Here is a 19,603-nt window from a genome sequence, read left to right as displayed (position 1 = left end):
GAAAGAAAGAAAGAAAAAAGGAAGTTAGTGAACCTAAGGCTATAGCAATAGAAACTATCCAAAAAGAAACACACAGAGAAAAAAAAGATTGATCTTGTGCCCCTCCCCCAACACCCCCAAACCCAGAGAATCAGGGAGCTGGTGGACAAGTTCAAGTGGCCAACTATGTACATGTAATAAAATATGTGGGTGCATGCGCGTGTGTGTACATGCATAATTAGGAGCTTCTGAAGGAAAGGTGGGTGGTGACAGAAAAAATATCTGAAGAAACAATGGCCAAATATTTTTCCAAATTTGATAAAAATTATACATCCATAAATCAAAAAGCTCACTGAACTCCAAGCACAAGAACCATGAAAACAATCACTAAGGTATGTCGTAATCAAATTGCCTAAAACCAGTGACAGAATAGTCTTTTTTAAAGGCAGCCAGAGGAAGAAAAATCAATCATGTACAGAGGAATGAAGAGAAAATGCCAGCAGATAACTCATCAGAAATACTGCAGTGGAGCAACATCTCTAAAGTACTGAAAGGTAAACTAAAGCTAACTTAGAATTCAGGGGAAAAAAAAATTCCAAAGATGAAGGTGAAACAAACTCTTTCAGACATACAAAAGCTGAAATAATTCAACAGCAGCAGACTACAAGAAATGCTAAATGAAGACCTTCAGGCAGAAGGAAAGTGATACCAAGCTAGAAATTGGGATCTACACAAAGGAATGAAGACCACTGGAAATCATTACATGGGTAAATATAAAAGTTCTTCTTTAAATTAAAAAAATATATATATATACACACACATATATATATAAAATTGTTTAAAGTAAAAGTATGTAGGGTATATGACAAATGTAGACATGATATATATGGTAACAACAGCACAGGAGGGAGAAATGGAAGTGAATAGCTGTGAGGTTCTTCTACACAAGGTGGTATCATCAGAGCACTTCAGGGCACATGAAGATGAGTTAAAGATGTATGCTATAAACTCTGAAACAACCACTAAAATAACACAATGGAGTTATATATAGTTAATAAGTTAACAAAGGAGATAAATTAAAATGTTCAATTAAATCAAAGGAAGGCAAGAGATGGCACAAGGATAAAACAGAAAAGATGAGACATTTAAATTCAACCATATCAATAATCACATTAAATGGGTGTGGACTGTCAAACTGAATAAGAAAGTAAAACCCAACTATATAAGAAATATGCTTTAAGTGTAATGTTCTTTAATTCACTATAATTTTGATTATTTTAACCTACTGGAGATAGTGAAAAATTCTGATAACTGAATAATAAAAACAAGGACAAGAAATAACACTATTTAGCTCTTCTATTTTGCTGTAAGAAACGAATCACTAGGTTGTTGATTTTTTTCCCTGCTAAACTCCTAAGGGACTTATTATATAATATCTGGGGAATTGAAAGTTTTCCAAAAAAAATTCACACCAAAAAGGCATTCTATAGAAAAGGTAATCAGGGTTTACATTGTTTTTTAAGACTTGCTATATGAGATGCCTGGTTGGCTCCGCGGTTGAGCATCTGCCTTTGGTTCAGGTTGTGATCCTGGGGTCCTGGGATCGAGTCCCACATCGGGCTCCCTGCATGGGGCCTGCTTCTCCCTCTGCCTGTCTCTGACTCTCTCCTCTCTGTGTCTTATGAATAAATAAATGAAATCTTTCAAAAAAATAAAAGACTTGCTAGAAATTAAGGCTACATAGTCATAGTCTGGTCATCACAGTCCATGTTGTGGTTGCTAAAAATGAGAACAGTAACTATAGGAAGGTACCTCAATGATCTACTTAAGTATCATTTTGAATTTAGTCATTCTATCCTTAAAAATATTCAGGAGGCTCCAGGATAAACTCTAAAACATTTAGATGGCTTGCAACATTCCCAAAAAGCTTACCACATAAAATTCTGCTTTAAATATAATATAAATGTCCCCTTAACATTCATTAGACTTTTCCACCTCTATCTCTGCCTATGTTATGCTGTGGCAACCAGTCTTGAATGTTCTTTTCTATTCTCTTTTTTTAGACACATCTTCCAAGAAGCCTTTCCTAATCAGGTGATTTTTCCTCTTAACCCTCAGTAGTTAATTGCATATACCCTCAAACTGATATAAATATGTAAGGTCCTATGGCAGTCCATCTCTTATATGGCAGTTTTGTCCTATTATTCAACTGATTCTTTGTTTATGCTGGGTTTCCCCAACTTGTTAATATTATCTCCCACAGTGCTATCTTTGTATATAATAAGTACCGAATAAATGTTTGTTGAAATGAAAGGGAAAAGTGAAGAAAACATATTCAGGAATATAAAGGAGTAAATTCCAAGCCAATGTATTATCTGTATCATTTTATTTATTTATTTTTAAGTAGGCTCCATGTCCAGCATGGAGCCCAACGCAAGGCCTGAATTCATGACCCCAAGATCAAGACCTGAGTCGAGATCAAGAGTCAGATGCTTAACTGAGCTACCCGGGTGTCCCTGTATCATTTTATAATAAATCTAAATAATAAACTCTCTTTTAAAAATATTTTATTTATTTATCTGAGAGAGCGAGAGAGTGTGCACAACCAGTGTGCAGCATAAAAAGAGGGAGAAGCAAGCCACTCAGGTTCCCCAAACAATAAAACTTGAGACTAAAATCTTGCAAGGTCTATCAAAATTTCCATTGTATAGCTTAAGAGGTAGTAATTATCAAAAGATAGTGGGAAATCATAAAGAAGTGCTTCTTTTCCCCCTAATTTTATTGAGAAATATTTGACACACATCACTGTATGGTGTGGTTATTTTTGATAAATAACTGTGAACATACCTGATTTTCCTTGGAATAATGACTTGTGGTGTGGTATGGATGTATGTGTAGCAAGTGTGCCAGTTGTGCCACTTACCTGCTCAGGGCACACAGTGTTCATTCCTGGCATCTGCAAAGAGCTCATCTGCATCTGGCCCATCATTGGGTTCATGTTCTGAACATTTGTGTTTCCACCTGCCATGGACACGGTGATGCTCATATTGTTGTACACTCCTGGCTGCGCAGGTGTGGGCTGGTTCTGGACAGCTTGACTGAACACACTGTTAACTCAAAAACAATCCCAATTACATCCACGGTTCACAAAGATGGGGATAATGTGACTGGACTCTGCTGCTTAATTTTCAGATAAAAATCGAAAGGAAAGATTTTACATTCTTAAATTATGTGTTAAGACTTGATCTTACTACAACATATAGAAATTGAGTGTAATTGAAATGAATTTTGAACTCTGCCCAAAGGAGTTAATAACTACAAAGAGCTCTTTTAAAGTTACAATTATCTGGCCTAGTATCAGAGTTGTCAAGCTCCAATTAGCTGGATAATTAAGAAAGAAAGTTTTCCACATAAGCACACCTTCCAGATAACTGAAATTTACTCATTTAACAATTAAAATCATTCTAAAATTTATTACACCATTTTATCTTCCTAAACAGAGAATATCCTATTTAAGCAAAATGCCTGGCATATATATCAATCCTCAATATATGTTCACTGAATTAATTAACAAAGGAATCAATAATTCAAAGATGCCATTCTTATATTGTGGTTGCTTATACATCTTAGACTTACACTTAAGGTGAATAGTACTATCTTGTTCTATTCATTCCTCATCTCTAGTAATAAGTGACACATGGCAAACACTCAGTAAATATCTGGTGAATGAGTGACTTATGACATGGGTTATTATTACTCAGTGTTGTCAACTGATGAGATTTGGACTGCTTCTTATTTATAGATTTTCTGGTATTGACACTAATGTTAGTTTCTAAGTGTAGCTGAGAGACTATCTGAAGAGAATTCCCTGGGACTTGTTGAGAACTGGGACTCTCAGGCCTTATTCCAGCCCCAGTGAATCAGTTTCTGAGGGTGGACACAGAAAGTCACATTTTTAACTATGCACATTAAGACTCAAGGGCCTTTATTCAATGTTCTAGAGCTTGCTGTCTCTTCTCAAGGATTCAGCTTCTGGCTGCTTTCACTATGCTATAAACAAAGAGGAATATAACCAGATATTTTTATTTGGCAAACATAATGTTTTTAAAGACTCAAAAGGTCTTCTCAGGCCAGAAGATGGCTTTATGTCTTTTCTACAAGCAAAATGCAAGGGCAATTATGTTTTTCAGAGGGCTTCTTTTACTGATGTCCTTCTTTATGGCCTTGTTCTGAACTGCTTTATACCAAAATCTTAAATGTTAAACCAATGTCTCTTAGTTGGTAGAATAGTATGGAATAAACTCGAAGTGAATACAACTTGAAACTTTATATTTGAACCCCCAAATTTTAAATGATACAGACTGACATATCTAAAGGAAAATGATGTGAATTATGTCTTTTCCAAGTTCTACAAAACATCAAATGTTTTATGATTATCAGTTGTTAAACATTAAACTGCTGGTAAAATTCCACCTATTTTAATGTTAATTTTGGAGAATTTGATTTCTAAAAATTATTTACCCCATCAATGGCTTATCTATTCCTTGCTAGCTCTTGGGAGGTAAGCAGGATGTACTGACATTTATAGTTTCCAGTAGATTAAGGTAATCATACTAAAATTAACAGGCTGAGAAACAGCCTATTCATCATGTCTGAAGAAAAGTAGCAAATTTTCTCCAAGTAATTATAAAACACAAATGCAAAGAAAATTATATTCCTAGGAAATGGTCAATAATACATCTTTGAACCATTAATGTCTGTACAGTGTGTATGCTTGTGAGGCAGTGCCCCACAACTAAAGGTGAGGAAAAGCCTATTAGTTTGCTGCCTATTTTCTAATGAGAACATTTCTGCCCCAGACAATGCTCATTTGTCAATTGATCCATAAATCACCACTGTGGAGGCTCAGCTCAGGGCTATGTAAGTTAATGCATGCAAAAGCTTCAAGGACTGCAATGATGTCATACTGGTGAAAAAAAGTTCAGGGTTTAATTTCTTTTCACATTTATACTTGAGACTTCTATTAGCTTAAGTTCATTCAAACTGCTCTTGCCAAGAGTTCCATTTCAGTTCCTTCCATTATGGGAAGAAGACAAGCCCTGCTGCAGCATCCATCACTATTCTAGGTCTCTGAGCCACCCGGGCTGCCCTATTCTAGGTTTCTGAAGGAACTGTGGGGTTCACCAGTGCCTTAGACCCAATGTACAAAGAAACCCTCCCTCTCTCTGCTTTCTTAGGCAGCCCCATGGCAGTCACTGCAGTTTCTTAGGCTAGCACCAGGTATTTGGAAGCCCCTAAATCATGGGGTGGGGACTGTGGAGGAAGGTAAAGATGAAGAATTTGGCCTGAAGTGGCTTCCATACGTATTACAGATATTATTAACAAGCAAGGAGGTGCTCCAGGTCAAATAAGTCTAAAACCAAAGGGTTAAACAACGGGCCTTCCTAGGCTTTAAAATGCTAATAAGTGCTAGGACTCTCCCTAGTGCCTAGTGTTACACACAAACCTGCACTGTTCCAGGACAAAGAGGCTTAGTTTAACCCTTTATTTTTCTTGCCACCAGAAAGATCATGAAAAAGAATCACATTACAGTCTCTGAACTCTATTACATCATTCTACTAAATGATTCTTTGTTTCATGTTTTATTTCTCTCCATTTACTCCTGTCACCACCTAGACTCTTGGTAACTTGACAGCAAGGGCAGTTTTCCCCTGTTCCTTGTGGTACCTTGCACTGTGCAAGACAAACAGTGAGTGGTCACAAAATACATGCTGCCTGTGTTGACTAATAAGCTTTTACACATGAAGCAAATAAGCAAGTGTGAATGCTTAAAGACTTGGTGACAACTATTTTCTTTTTTCAATGATTTGGCAAAGTCAAAGTTCACAAAAACTGTGAAAGTACAACAAAAATTCAAGCCCACATTTGACCCTGAATCCAAGAAGTGACTGAGGTAGGACAGGGAATCTTTGTACTCGTTCACAATAGGTGTACATTAAATGCTCACCTGTTCTAAAGGATGGACATACCCAAGTAAACAAAAACAAAGTCTTGCTCTTAGGATGATATTATTCCAGTTGGAGGAGACAGACCATAAACAAACGAACTAACACACAATATGTCAGGTGTTAAGTACTATGAAGAGAAATAGAGAAGGGAAAAAAGGGACAAGCTGTTGTTTTAGAAATGATGATCTGGAAAGTTTAATATGGTGACATTTAATATCTATGTCTAATAAGGTGACATTTAAGGAGCAACTTGAAGTGTGAGAGAGCAGACCATGTGGCTACTGTGAGAAGAACATTCCACAGGGATTTAAAAATGCAAAGGCTCTGAGTTTGCAATGTACTTGGCACATGTGAAGAACAGAAGAATAAACAGACATCAGTGTGGCAGACTGAGTGATGGGAATAGCAGCTGAGGTCAAAAAGGGACCCAGGAACAAGATTATGTGGGCTCCACAGGCCCTATACTGCATTTTGAGTAAGTTGGTGAGCACTGAGTAAAGGACTGCCATACTGCTCATGTTTGAAATGTATCACTCTGGAGTGCCTGGGTGGCTCAGTCGGTTAAGCATCTGCATTCAGCTCAGATCATGATCCCAGGGTCCTGGGATTGAGCCCAGTATCAGGCTCCTAACTAAGCAGGGAGTCTGCTTCTCCCTCTCTCTGCCCCTCCTTTCCACTTGTGCATGTGCTTGTTCTCTCTCTCTCTCTCTCTCTCAAATAAATAAATAAATAAATACTTAAAAAAATAAAAATAAAAAGCATCACTCTGTCTACCATCACTATTCTAGGTCTGCCTACCATCACTAGTATCACTATTCTAGGTTTCTTTCTTTTTTTTTTTTTTTTAAGATTTTATTTATTTATTCACTCATGAGAGAGAGAGAGAGAGAGAGAGAGAGAGAGAAAGAGAGAGAGAGAAAGAGAGGCAGAGACACAGGCAGAGGGAGAAGCAGGCTCCATGCAGTGAGCCTGACGTGGTACTCGACCCCAGGTCTCCAGGATCATATCCTGGGCTGATTGCGGTGCTAAACCGCTGAGCCACCCGGGCTGCCCTATTCTAGGTTTCTGAAGGAACTGTGGGGTTCACCAGTGCCTTAGACCCAATGTACAAAGAAACCCTCCCTCTCTCTGCTTTCTTAGGCAGCCCCATGGCAGTCACTGCAGTTTCTTAGGCTAGCACCAGGTATTTGGAAGCCCCTAAATCATGGGGTGGGGACTGTGGAGGAAGGTAAAGATGAAGAATTTGGCCTGAAGTGGCTTCCATAGCATATTCCATATGCTAGCCTAAGAAACTGTAGTGACAGTGGGGTGCTGATTGGGCAGCTGTACGTACAGTATGGCATTCAGGGAAGAAGTTTGGACTGGAGATTTAAATTGATAAGTCATGTACCTAGAGATAGGCATTTACAGCCCTAAGAGTGGACAGCATAACCAAGGGAGAAAGTAGACAGAATGAGCCCAGAGGCCCTCAAATGGAGCTCTGGGAGATGAGGAAGATCCAGCAGAGGACACTGAGAGTTACCTTTCTCAAGAGAGAATGCTGTTCCAGAAACTCAATGAAGAAGGAGCTTTAAGAAGGAATAAATGCTTAAGTATGTCAAATGCTACCAATAATCACTACATCTGGTATTGCAGAGGACACTGATGACCACTGTAGAGGACAAGGATACTTCTGGTAAGTGGTAGGGGTGAAAGCCTACAGGTCAACAAGGCAAGGAGAAGCAGTGTTAGAGTCTTTTAGGGGAATTTAACTCTAAAAGGGAGCAGAGCTGTCAGGGGGATTGTGTTTTTTCCAAGATACATTTAAATGCTTAGGTCTAGGTATGAGGCTAGAGTTTAGCTGGATTTCTTTAGGGAGTGTTTTGTTAGCAGGGCCAAGTGCAACAGAGGGAGAGCTGGGCAAAGGATTTGAGAGTGTTTGTAGAGGAATAGCTATAATCACGGAACACAGAATCTAAAGTGAATTTAGGAAGCTGGGATCAGAACGTATTAGGAGACTAAATTCTTTTTGCATCTTATATAGACAGTTCCATTTCTAGCTAATTTACACACAGTCCTCACAGAGAGCTACACAATTCTCTAACGGGAAGACTTCCTCTCACCTTTCAGTGAACTTTAGGAAAATGTGGTCTTAAGTTTTCAACTTTAACTGCCTTACTTATTATGTTGTCAGATCAAACAGCTTCCCTGTCATTAGAACCAAGACACAACCTAATTAAAAGCCTTATAAAACTCAAGTGAAGTGTGAAAAGTTCAGCAGCCAGGATCTGGGGGGAAAATGACGTTAGTGAGATAATTCTAAGCAGAATGGGCAAGATGAGGCCACTGAAAATCTAGAAATTCAAAGAGCTGGCTGAGGCAGAATGGCCTGAGAAGCCTTAAAACCTTTGCTGTTGCTATGAAATCTTTCAAACATGCTGAGAGGGGTGAAGCCTGTGTGCCCACTGTTCAGGCTCTAATGAATCCTGATAGCCATTCTTACTTTAGAGTTTTAGGAGTTTTTATCTGTTTTTATAAAGGACCTTTTTTTTTTATTTTTTTAAGTATCCATTTCTATATCTGTCCCAGGAAAGCTCTGTTACACACAGGAGTTAATCACATTCTTCAGATATGCTGGTGATGGGATGGAAAGGTTGGGGGCCACTAGATATATTTTCTGTACTGTAAATGTGTAAATTTGCCTTTAAAATGACTTGAAACTTAAAGGATTTAAAAGTCATTATTTCTCTTTGCGATCACATAAAATTCATTCAGTTCCATGAGCTTGCAAATGGCAGCAGCCAGTATTATTTATTTATTTATTTATTTATTTGTTTATTTATTTATTTATTTATTTATCTATCTATCTATCTATCAATAAATCAATCATTCAATCAAGATTTTATTTATTTATTCATGAGAGACACACAGAGAGAGGCAGAGACACAAGCAGAGGGAGAAGCAGGCTCCATGCAGGGATCCTGAAGCAGGACTTGATCCCGGGACCGCATGCTCATGCCCTGAGCCATAGGCAAACGCTCAACTGCTGAGCCACCCAGGTGTCACAATACCCTTCTATTTAGATTGTGAAGGCATGACTGTTCTTATGTACTACAGAGGACCTGGCCTGCTCATATATAAAAACTTACTTACTTGTTTCCCATTGCTCCTGGCTGCCAGGCCTTCATGTCTGGTGACTGGTACCCAGAAGAGGGTGGAGTTGGCTGGAGCAGAGAGCTCTGAGGAGGAGGGATTGGCATCGGCACCATGGAGTTCCCAGGGCTTAGAGATGGAGCAAAGTTGGCCTCACCTTGGGGAACCATTCCTGCAAATTGACACAAATTAATTTATGTGAATATACTATAAATTTATTAGCTTCATAAAAGAGAATACCTCCCCCTCCACAAGGATCTGTAACAATATAGTTAGAAATAGCCTATTCAACCAAGTAGGGAAAGCATTTCAATCTCTTCAAAATAAGGCAGGAGGAGATTTCAGTATAAACAGACAAACATATCAAGTTTGGAAGAATGCCTTCTATTCACTAACATATTGATCTTAGTACCAGGATTATGTATAATGGTTTTTTTTTCTGTTCTTTTTTGTTTACATGGATTTTTAAGTGTAAAAAACATACATGAACATACATGACAGATTACTTGTGTAATCAAAATAAGTTAGAAAGGGGGAAAGAAAAAAATTAAAAAAAAAAAGGGAACCCTGGGTGGCGCAGCGGTTTAGCGCCTGCCTTTGGCCCAGGGCGTGATCCTGGAGACCCGGGATCGAATCCCACGTCGGGCTCCCGGTGCATGGAGCCTGCTTCTCCCTCTGCCTATGTCTCTGCCTCTCTCTCTCTCTCTCTCTCTGTGTGACTATCATAAATAAATAACAAAAATTAGAAAAAAAAAAAGAAAGGGGGAAAGGTATGACAAACACGTGTGTGAAATGAAAAATGAGCCAAGTTTTGTCCATGCCTCAGTCATCTCTGTGGACTCTTCTTTCTTTCCCTGTCCTTTTTTATTTTTAATTTTTTAAAAGCTTTACTGAGGTGTAATCTAGGCTGCCTTGAATTCACCCACCGAACTGCACAACTCCATGATTTTTAGTCAATTTACAGAGCCCTGCAACCATCACCACAGTGCGGTCTGGACACTGTCATCACCCTCACCATCCCTCTGGACTTGTCTGCAATCAATTCTGTCTCTTACCTCCAGCCTTAGGCAACCACTGATCTGCTGTCTCTACAGATGTGCCCTTTGGGGGCAATGTCACTTAAATGTAATCATATGAGGTCTTATGGGTCTAGCTTCTTTCAATTTGATAATGTTTCTGAGGTTCAACCATTCTGTAGCATTTATTGGTAGTTTGTCCCTTTCTATGCAGGATTGATGACTAGCAGCTATTGATATAATCATGTTAAAAATCAACTGACTCTAACATTAACAGTTTACTTCTGGATTTTTAGGCTGTTGCAGTGATCTGCATGTCCACACTTGTACTAATACTATATTGTCTTGGCTGATGTGACTTTATGGTAATATTTGAAACTTGACAGTCATCCAACTTGGCTTTTCTTTTTCAAAACTGTCTTGGCTATTCTGGGTACTCTGCATTTCCATATAAATTATAGGAGAAGCTTGTCAATTTCTTCAAAAAGCATACTGACATTTTGATTGCTCTGAATTATAAGATCAATTTGGAGTGAATTTGCCGTCTTTTCAGTCTTTATATGATTTCACTTTGTACAGCTTCCACTATTATACCTTCAAGTTCACTAATATTTTCTTTTGTAATATCTAATCACCTCATTCCATCTAGTACATTTTTCATCTCAGACATTGTACTTTTTGCCTCCAAAAGTTTGGTTTGGTTTTATTTATATTGTCCTTTACTTAATATGTTCAAGCTTTTCTTTTCTTTTTTTTTTTTAATTTATTTATTCATGATAGTCACACGGAGAGAGAGAGAGAGGCAGAGACACAGGCAGAAGGAGAAGCAGGCTCCATGCACTGGGAGCCCGATGTGGGACTCGATCCCGGGTCTCCAGGATCGCGTCCTGGGCCAAAGGCAGGCGCCAACCCGCTGCGCCACCAAGGGATCCCCCTGTTCAAGCTTTTCTAGCTTTTTGAACATATGAAATAAATGTATAATTTATAATTGTCTCAATGTCCTGTCTACTCATTTTGTTACTTGTATGATTTCTGGGTTGGTTTTTTTTTTTTTAAAGATTTTATTCATGAGAGACACAGAGAGAGAGGCAGAGACACAGGAAGAGGGAGAAGTAGGCTCCCTGCAGGGAGCCTGACATGGGACTCAATCCCGGATCTCCACGATCAGCCCTGGGCCAAAGGCGGCACTAAACCGCTAAGCCACCGGGCTGCCCTCTGGGTTGGGTTTTGATGACAGATTTTTCTCCTCATTATTGGTTTTATTATCCTGCATCTTTGCATTCCTGGTAATTAAAAAGACTGATCCCAGACCTTGTGAATTCTATCTTGTTAGGTGCTGGAATCTTACAGCCCTTAAAAAAAAAAAAAAATATATATATATATATATATACACACACACACACACACACACACACATACATATGTATATGTATACACTTCCCCCTTCCCGCCCCAAGAGAGAAAGAGAGAGCAAGTGCACATGACTGGGGGTGGTGGGATTTAAAGAGTCTTAAGCAGGCCCCATGTCCAGCATGGAGCCAGACATGGGGCTCAATGCAGGGCACCATTTCACAATCCTGAGATCATGACCTGAGCCAAAATTAAGAGTTGAATGCTTAACTGACTGAGCTACCTAGGTGCCCCTAAAGTCCTTCAAATATTTTCAACCTTTGTCTGGGTTGTAGTTAGGTGACATGGAGACAGTTTAATTCTTTGGGGTCTTGCAATCAAGAGAAAAGAGCAGAGTTTATGGTTTATTTTGCCTGCTACTGAGACAAAATCCTTCTGAGTATTTTACTTGACACCCCATGAGTCATGAAGTTTTCTATTCTGACTAGTGGGAAGAGAAGTTGGCCCTGTGTGAACTTTGCAGACCGTTCCCTGTAATTTTTCCAGGTGGTTTTCCCTGGCCTTGGCTTGCACACACATACACACATGCACACATACAAACACACACAAAACCTGAGTGGGACCCTGTGCACATCCCTGCAGACCTCCCTTTATGACTCTCTTTTCTCTGGTCCTATTCCCTGAGACCTCTAGTTGCCTTGGCTTCCCTGGACTCCCAGCTCCATGGGCTCAACTCAGGGAAACCACCAGTTCCTTTTGGACTCCCTCTCCATGCAGCATGGTCTGAATGATTTCTAAAACTGTAGTTCAACATATTTTTATTTTTTGTTTGTTTCAGATGAGAATAAATCTGGTTCCTGTTACTCCAACTTAGCCAAAAGTGCAAGTCCATAACATTTTAGAAGTAAAAATGGATCTCTTTTTTATGATTTCTGTTATGCTAACACTTCATATTTTTTTTCCTGACAAAATACATTTCATAGTTAAATACTCTTGAAGTACAGAGAGTTATAAAGGTGAGGAGAAAAAGAATATCATAATTTGATTACCCATAATTTAGTATAATTCCTTCAAATCTTACTTTATAAAACCTTGCACAATTTTGTGACCTGCTTCTTTCCCTGATGATTGTATCATAAGCATGTTTCTATGTCCTTAACGTCTCTTTATAAATATAATTGCATATTCTGTGTTCTGCCATTGTTATTACAACTTTTCTTTTTTGTGTGGTTAATCTGGTAAGAGATGTAGCTAATTCATTCACTTTTGCTTTTTGGGTAGACTACAATTTTTAAAATATTTTAAATTTTCAATGAAAGTTGAGTGACTTTCTATAGTTTTTTTTTATAAATTTTTTTTATTTATTTATGATAGTCACAGAGAGAGAGAGAGGCAGAGACACAGGCAGAGGGAGAAGCAGGCTCCATGCACCGGGAGCCTGACGTGGGATTCGATCCCGGGTCTTCAGGATCACGCCCTGGGCCAAAGGCAGGCGCTAAACCGCTGCGCCACCCAGGGATCCCAGTTTTTTCTTTTATTAAATATTTAACTACTTCTTTTCTTGCTAAAGATTATATAAATAGCATCACAATGCCAGATTTCAGGTTGTACTACAAAGCTGTGGTCATCAAGACAGTGTGGTACTGGCACAAAAACAGACACATAGATCAATGGAACAGAATAGAGAATCCAGAAGTGGACCCTCAACTTTATGGTCAACTAATATTCGATAAAGGAGGAAAGACTATCCACTGGAAGAAAGACAGTCTCTTCAATAAATGGTGCTGGGAAAATTGGACAGCCACATGCAGAAGAATGAAACTAGACCACTCTCTTTCACCATACACAAAGATAAACTCAAAATGGATGAAAGATCTAAATGTGAGACAAGATTCCAACAAAATCCTAGAGGAGAACACAGGCAACACCCTTTTTGAACTTGGCCACAGTAACTTCTTGCAAGATACATCCACAAAGGCAAAAGAAATAAAAGCAAAAATGAACTATTGGGACTTCATCAAGATAAGAAGCTTTTGCACAGCAAAGGATACAGTCAATAAAACTAAAAGACAACCTACAGAATGGGAGAGGATATTTGCAAATGATGTATCAGATAAAGGGCTAGTTTCCAAGATCTATAAAGAACTTCTTAAACTCAACACCAAAGAAACAAACAATCCAATCATGAAATGGGCAAAAGACATGAACAGAAATCTCACAGAGGAAGACATAGACATGGCCAACACACACATGAGAAGATGCTTTGCATCACTTGCCATCAGGGAAATACAAATCAAAACCACAATGAGATACCACCTCACACCAGTGAGAATGGGGAAAATTCACAAGGCAGGAAACCACAAATGTTGGAGAGGATGTAAGGAACCCTCTTACACTGTTGGTGGGAATGTGAACTGGTGCAGCAACTCTGGAAAACTGTGTGGAGGTTCCTCAAAGAGTTAAAAATAGATCTGCCCTATGACCCAGCAATTGCACTGTTGGGGATTTACCCCAAAGACACAGATGCAATGAAACGCCGGGACACCTGTACCCCGATGTTTCTAGCAGCAATGTCCACAGTAGCCAAACTGTGGAAGGAGCCTCGGTGTCCATGGAAAGATGAATGGATAAAGAAGATGTGGTTTGTGTATACAATGGAATATTACTCAGCCATTAGAAATGACAAATACCCACCATTTGCTTCAACGTGGATGGAACTGGAGGGTATTATGCTGAGTGAAATAAGTCAATCGGATAACGACAAACATTATATGTTCTCATTTATTTGGGGAATATAAATAATAGTGAAAGGGAATAGAAGGGAAGGGAGAAGAAATGGGTAGGAAATATCAGAAAGGGAGACAGAACATAAAGACTCCTAACTCTGGGAAATGAACTAGGGGTGGTGGAAGGGGAGGAGGGCGGGGGGTGAGGGTGAATGGGTGACGGGCACTGAGGGGGGCACTTGACAGGATGAGCACTGGGTGTTATTCTGTATGTTGGCAAATTGAACACCAATAAAAAATTAATTTATTATAAAAAAAGATTATATAAATAAAGCTACATATTTTCTCTTTTTTGCTTCCTCCATCTGTAATTTAATCTCTAATAATTTTGACTTAGAACATATGGAGAAACTAATTTTTTTCATTTAGTACTCTAGAAGATGGGTTTTTTTCCCCCATCATCTTCATTTATATGTTGACCATCTTTGCATGCACTCTAAATTATAACTGTTTTGGTTGTGATCTTTGAAAAGTACTTGTCTGTTCCTAATGCATTTTTAGCCTTATTAATGAAGTAATTTCTTTCAGAAAAATATGTGAGGGTAGAAAAGAAAACATATTCTGGACATTATTCTGTGGATTTGAAGTTAAACAGTAAATAAGAGATTGCATGTATATCAGCATACTTTTTGACATTTCTTTTTGGACTCATCTCACATTCTAATTGTTTTCCTTATCAGATGACCTACTTTTAGTAGAAAGAACCACCTTGTGAATAATGAATTGCAAGAATCAGAGTTTTGGTCTGGGTTCTGCCACCACATTGGACCTTGGATTTCTTGGACCAGACAATCTAGTCCCTTCCGGTTTAAAATTTCTATGATTCTATCTTTGCCTAGACTATGCTAAGTCTCCCTAATGGGCCATAAATAGCATCACAGCCATTTGGCAGCAGCAACTAGAACCGAGATTCATCCTTCCATTCATTTACTTCTTTGGAGATTCATTGAACATCTACTCTCCCTGCCAGACCACTGTGCTAAGCAATAGAGAAACTAAAAAAGTCACAGTTGGCTCAGTCAAGGAACTTGCTATTTAAAAAGTAAGGCAGCTAGGTAAGCAAGTGTCTGTAAGACAGGGTGGTAAGTGCTTATGATTGGGAGTGGTCAGGGAAGGCTTCCCAGAGGAGACACTTCAGAGAGGAGGAACAGGAATGAGGCAGTTGAACAAAAGATATTGGTTTGAGACAGAGGATACAGGATTACAAGGCCTAGTAAGAAAAGAGAGCAAGTTATGTACTCTTTCTTGGAACTTGAGAAGTTTTTACAGCTGGGACAATGAGAACTGGAGAGAAGGGGAAGTGGAATGAGGAGTCTAACTTTGGACAAGTTGCATTGGGGATGCTAGTGGAAAGAAAATTCAAGTATGCCTGTCATGAGGCAGCTGCAAACAAGAACTATATGATCTGGTTAGAGCTACATAAGAGAATCATCAGCATGAAGAGGTCACTGAAGACACAGGAGTAGAAGAGATTACTTAAGAAGAATGGGTGGAGTAGCATGTTTACTGTAGTTCACAGAAGAGGGAGCTACAGATTGGCTTTAAGAAATTCATGAAATGGGTACAAAATTTTGTAAAAATTTCCATCATATTTACTTTAAATATCACCTTGGTATAAAATAAATTTTATTATTATTTTTTAAAATATTTCATTTATTTCATGAGACATACAGAAAGAGAGAGGCAGAGACATAGGTAGAGGGAGAAGCAGGCCCCATGCAGGAGCCCAATGTGGGACTCAACCCCGGGACTCCAGGATCACGCTCTGAGCCAAAGGCAGACGTGCTTAACTGCTGAGCCACTCAGACATCTCTAAAACAAGTTTAAATGTCTAATTCTGTTCATGTGCACTCATCATTATGGCCTGATAATCTAGAAAAAGTTTTGATCTTAAGAAATAAAAGAAAGCAAACTGCCATTACTATTACCTACATGTTTCATTTACTTTGGGCCTCTACTAAGCTAAAAGATACCAAAGCAAAGGACTAAAGCTAAGTTAATAAATTCAACCTTTGGTTTTACTATGATCAATTAACACAACAAATTTTTTGTGGAAAGGGCCAGATAGCAATTATTTTTGATTCTGCAGACCATAAGGTTTCTAGTACAACCGAACTCCATGTATGAAGCCAACCTCATACGATAATACATAAACTAATGAGGATGACTGTGTTACAATAAAACTTCATTTACAAAAGTTGAAACTTCTCCAGAACTTGAATTTGTACTGACAGAAACCTACCAGGTTGTTGATAATGTTGGAATGAGTTTATAACTTAGATTAATGGAAGAAATTAAAAACACTGCCTCTTTATTTTTATTTTTTAATTTTTTAAAAGACTTTATTTATTTATTCATGAGAGAGACAGAGAGAGAGAGGCAAAGACAGAAGCAGGCTCCATGCAGGGAGCCCGATGTGGGACTCGATCCCGGGACCCCAAGATCACGCCCTGAGTAGAAGGCAGGTGCCAAACCGCTTAGCCACCCAGGGATCCCCAACACTGCCTCTTTAAATGTTCTTTTGCTCTCTAGAAAAACTGACAACTTCTCCCCCTATTATTTTGAAGTAGTTCATGGAAGAACTACAAGCTCTGTCATTTTATTTCAATTTGTAACTGGATGAAACAATTACTCTTTTCATTGCACCCAGCTTCTAGGTTTTGTTTGTAATAGGAATGCTGACTTCATCAATGATGAATTCTTATTTTGTGAAAAGTATTTTCTGTTAATCTAAATTTGGACTAGAAGAAAAATCCAGGTACCAGATCGAGTGCATACTATGGGTAGCAACACATCCAGTTATGCTGCCTAGAGAAGAAGTAAGCTCCACCCACTCATGATCTCAATCATTGTGTATGTACACTGACATGGCAACAGATCAAAGACTAGACCCACAACTCTGAAAGAAATCTTGTCAACTCCACTGGAAATCGGGTTCTCAAGTACTGCTTTTCTAGGTGGCTTTGTCAAGAAACAAGAGCAGGACAGGAAATTCTTGGCTCTCCAGAGAAGAGAACATGACTGAAAATGGACAGAAGTATTGTTTTTATTTTTATTTTTTTAAGAGAAAAGAATCCTTGGGCAATTTACTAATGTTTGGCTTACTCACAGCTACTTCTTTTTTGCCAATGAATGAGATAAACCTTTTGATTTAAGCCTTTGTAATCAATATTCTGAATGCTACTAAGATTATATCTGCTGTCTGGGCTAAGTTGCCATTTTGGAAGAGGAACAGAGAACCAGGTAACTAAATAAGTATTCTAATTTTGGAGGAAGTACTTCTGCAGGCTAGAATAAAGTGAAAAAGCCTTGTCCAGTTCTCTGCATACAGAAAATGGTAAGACACATGAAAGTGGCCTTCAAAAGGTTCAGACAATATTATAATTACAATATGGATTTATAACCCTTTTCTTGCCATACAGATAGAGTCAGTGATATAAACCAGCCAAAGATGACTTCATTGTCTTGAGGACAAAGGAACTGATTGACATAATTTTGTGTAAAAGGTCTTAGAGAATTCTGGTGCTGTCTGACACAAGTCTCCCTAGATAACTTAATTTAATAGTCAAAGATTTTAGCACTTGTTGCCACCAGAATGAAAGTCTAAATTGATTTGGCTGTCAAAGTTGATAAGTGTATTGCTATGTAAAAAATCTCTATATAACCTCAACATTTTATTTAAGTCAAATAGCAGGCTTCTCATGGAAATTCGTTTTTGGGCAGTCTTATAATTTCCTTTTTCTTTGACTTATAAAATGAAGGGATTTATTTCAATTTTTCCCCCAGGAATCTGCCATTAATTTTGCAACAAAATTTGATTAAACATCATGGATTAATCAAATGTGCTTTATTATCACTACCCATTAAAATCCGAAAGTGATAGAAGCAAAATTTAAAAGGATATCATCACCTAGGACAAAGAAAATGGAACAGAGACAATGCAAACAAAAGATTAAAAAGAAAAACAACCTCTGGAAGTTCCTGATATTGCCGAGGAATAGCTTACAACTTAAGCAGGTAGGAGTGCTGAGACTCTGTAAAGCTGGATTATCCCTATATTAACTATCGAAAACAAAGCGTTCAACATAATGAAAAAACTGTATGCACATTTTGAGTTAATGTACTTCAACCCATTGTCTGAAGTGGACTTTCATGAGATTCTTATAGGGATCCATGACAGAAAGTAAGAAAGTAAGAGAATATACTCTGTAGATAAAATGCTCAAAATTTTAGAATCAGACAAGTCCTTCTAGATTTTCTAATTAATCATCTCAGCTATCAGTGAGTGGTAAGCCTCAGACCACTTACCCATTAACTGGCAAGAGAGAAGTCTGGAGCCCGATCTCCTGACTCCCATGACAGCATCTTTTCTCTTCAGTACATTGCCTCACTGTTAGTGCACTAAGACACACACAAACCTGTATACTTATGATGGAGGACAGAGTGCAATCCTCATACCTGATCCTGGATACTGGAAGACATTTTGCTGCATCTGAGGATTGATTCCAGTGCCAAATTGTCCTCCCATGTTTCCTGCCATGCCTCTGTTCACCATGCTGTTGCGGTTGGCCAAGGTTGACTCAGGATTTGCCGCCAGTTGTGAAAATGGGCTGGTTGAAGCAGGTGGGGTTCCTGGGTTTGTACCATAGCTTGGTGGGTAGGGAAATTGCTGCGGAGCACCCTGAGGAAGACGGGGGTTCCCCATTTGAACTGGCAGTCCAGATGAGGGAGGGAGGTTGTTTCCAAAGCTTTGCTGCCTCATCAGCATGGCTCTTTGCTGCTGAATTAGCTGTCTCTGTCGGTGCTGCTGGCTGTACAACTCCCGCTGGCGTTGTGCCAACATTTGGGCATTCAGGGGTGGCTGCAAAGGAGAAAATAAATCCTCACTTATTAATATTGTTATCATTGCCACCTATTTTGGAAAGCTTACAGGATAAAGCCTAGTAGCTTGGGGCAACAAAATACGTAGCAATTATCACTATGACTTCAATCTTATCAGACATTAGGTTGTTAGGAGACTTTTTTTTCATTTCCCCAAAATTTACTGTTTCTTAGTTTCCCCCTTTTCTCATTGATATCATTGATTCCACTTTACTTAAATGAATAAAATGTGATTATAGTTGATCTTAATTTTCTTCAATATACTTTCCTGCATTTTCCAAATCATTTATAATGAACACGCATTATCTTCACAATTAGAAAAACCTACAAATACCATTTAAAAAGGAAGAATCAGAAATCCAGGATCCAATGCCAAACAAATTGTTACTTGAAAAAATAATTATAAACAAAATAATAAACAGAAATAAATGGAACCAGCTATATTTTTTTA

At 38.5% G+C, this 19,603-nt stretch overlaps 1 protein-coding gene across 5 annotated transcripts in view; it reads right to left on the bottom strand.

Annotated features, from left to right (window-relative positions):
* Window positions 1–19,603, bottom strand: part of NCOA1 (nuclear receptor coactivator 1) — a 243,507-nt gene that overhangs the window by 7,527 nt on the left and 216,377 nt on the right. For all 5 annotated transcript variants that reach the window (XM_038560934.1, XM_038560932.1, XM_038560933.1 and 2 more), the window contains exons 18-20: window positions 18,730–19,132; window positions 9,120–9,291; window positions 2,903–3,086 (exon numbers count right to left, since the gene is read on the bottom strand). In XM_038560934.1, the coding sequence (XP_038416862.1) occupies window positions 2,903–3,086; window positions 9,120–9,291; window positions 18,730–19,132 (759 nt within the window). The remainder of the gene's footprint in view (window positions 1–2,902; window positions 3,087–9,119; window positions 9,292–18,729; window positions 19,133–19,603) is intronic.

Source organism: Canis lupus, chromosome 17 (genome assembly GCF_011100685.1).
Source record: "Canis lupus familiaris isolate Mischka breed German Shepherd chromosome 17, alternate assembly UU_Cfam_GSD_1.0, whole genome shotgun sequence".
NCBI lineage: Eukaryota > Metazoa > Chordata > Mammalia > Carnivora > Canidae > Canis > Canis lupus.
The sequence above is the reverse complement of the archived record's forward strand: the minus strand, read 5'-3'. Positions and strand labels throughout refer to the sequence as shown.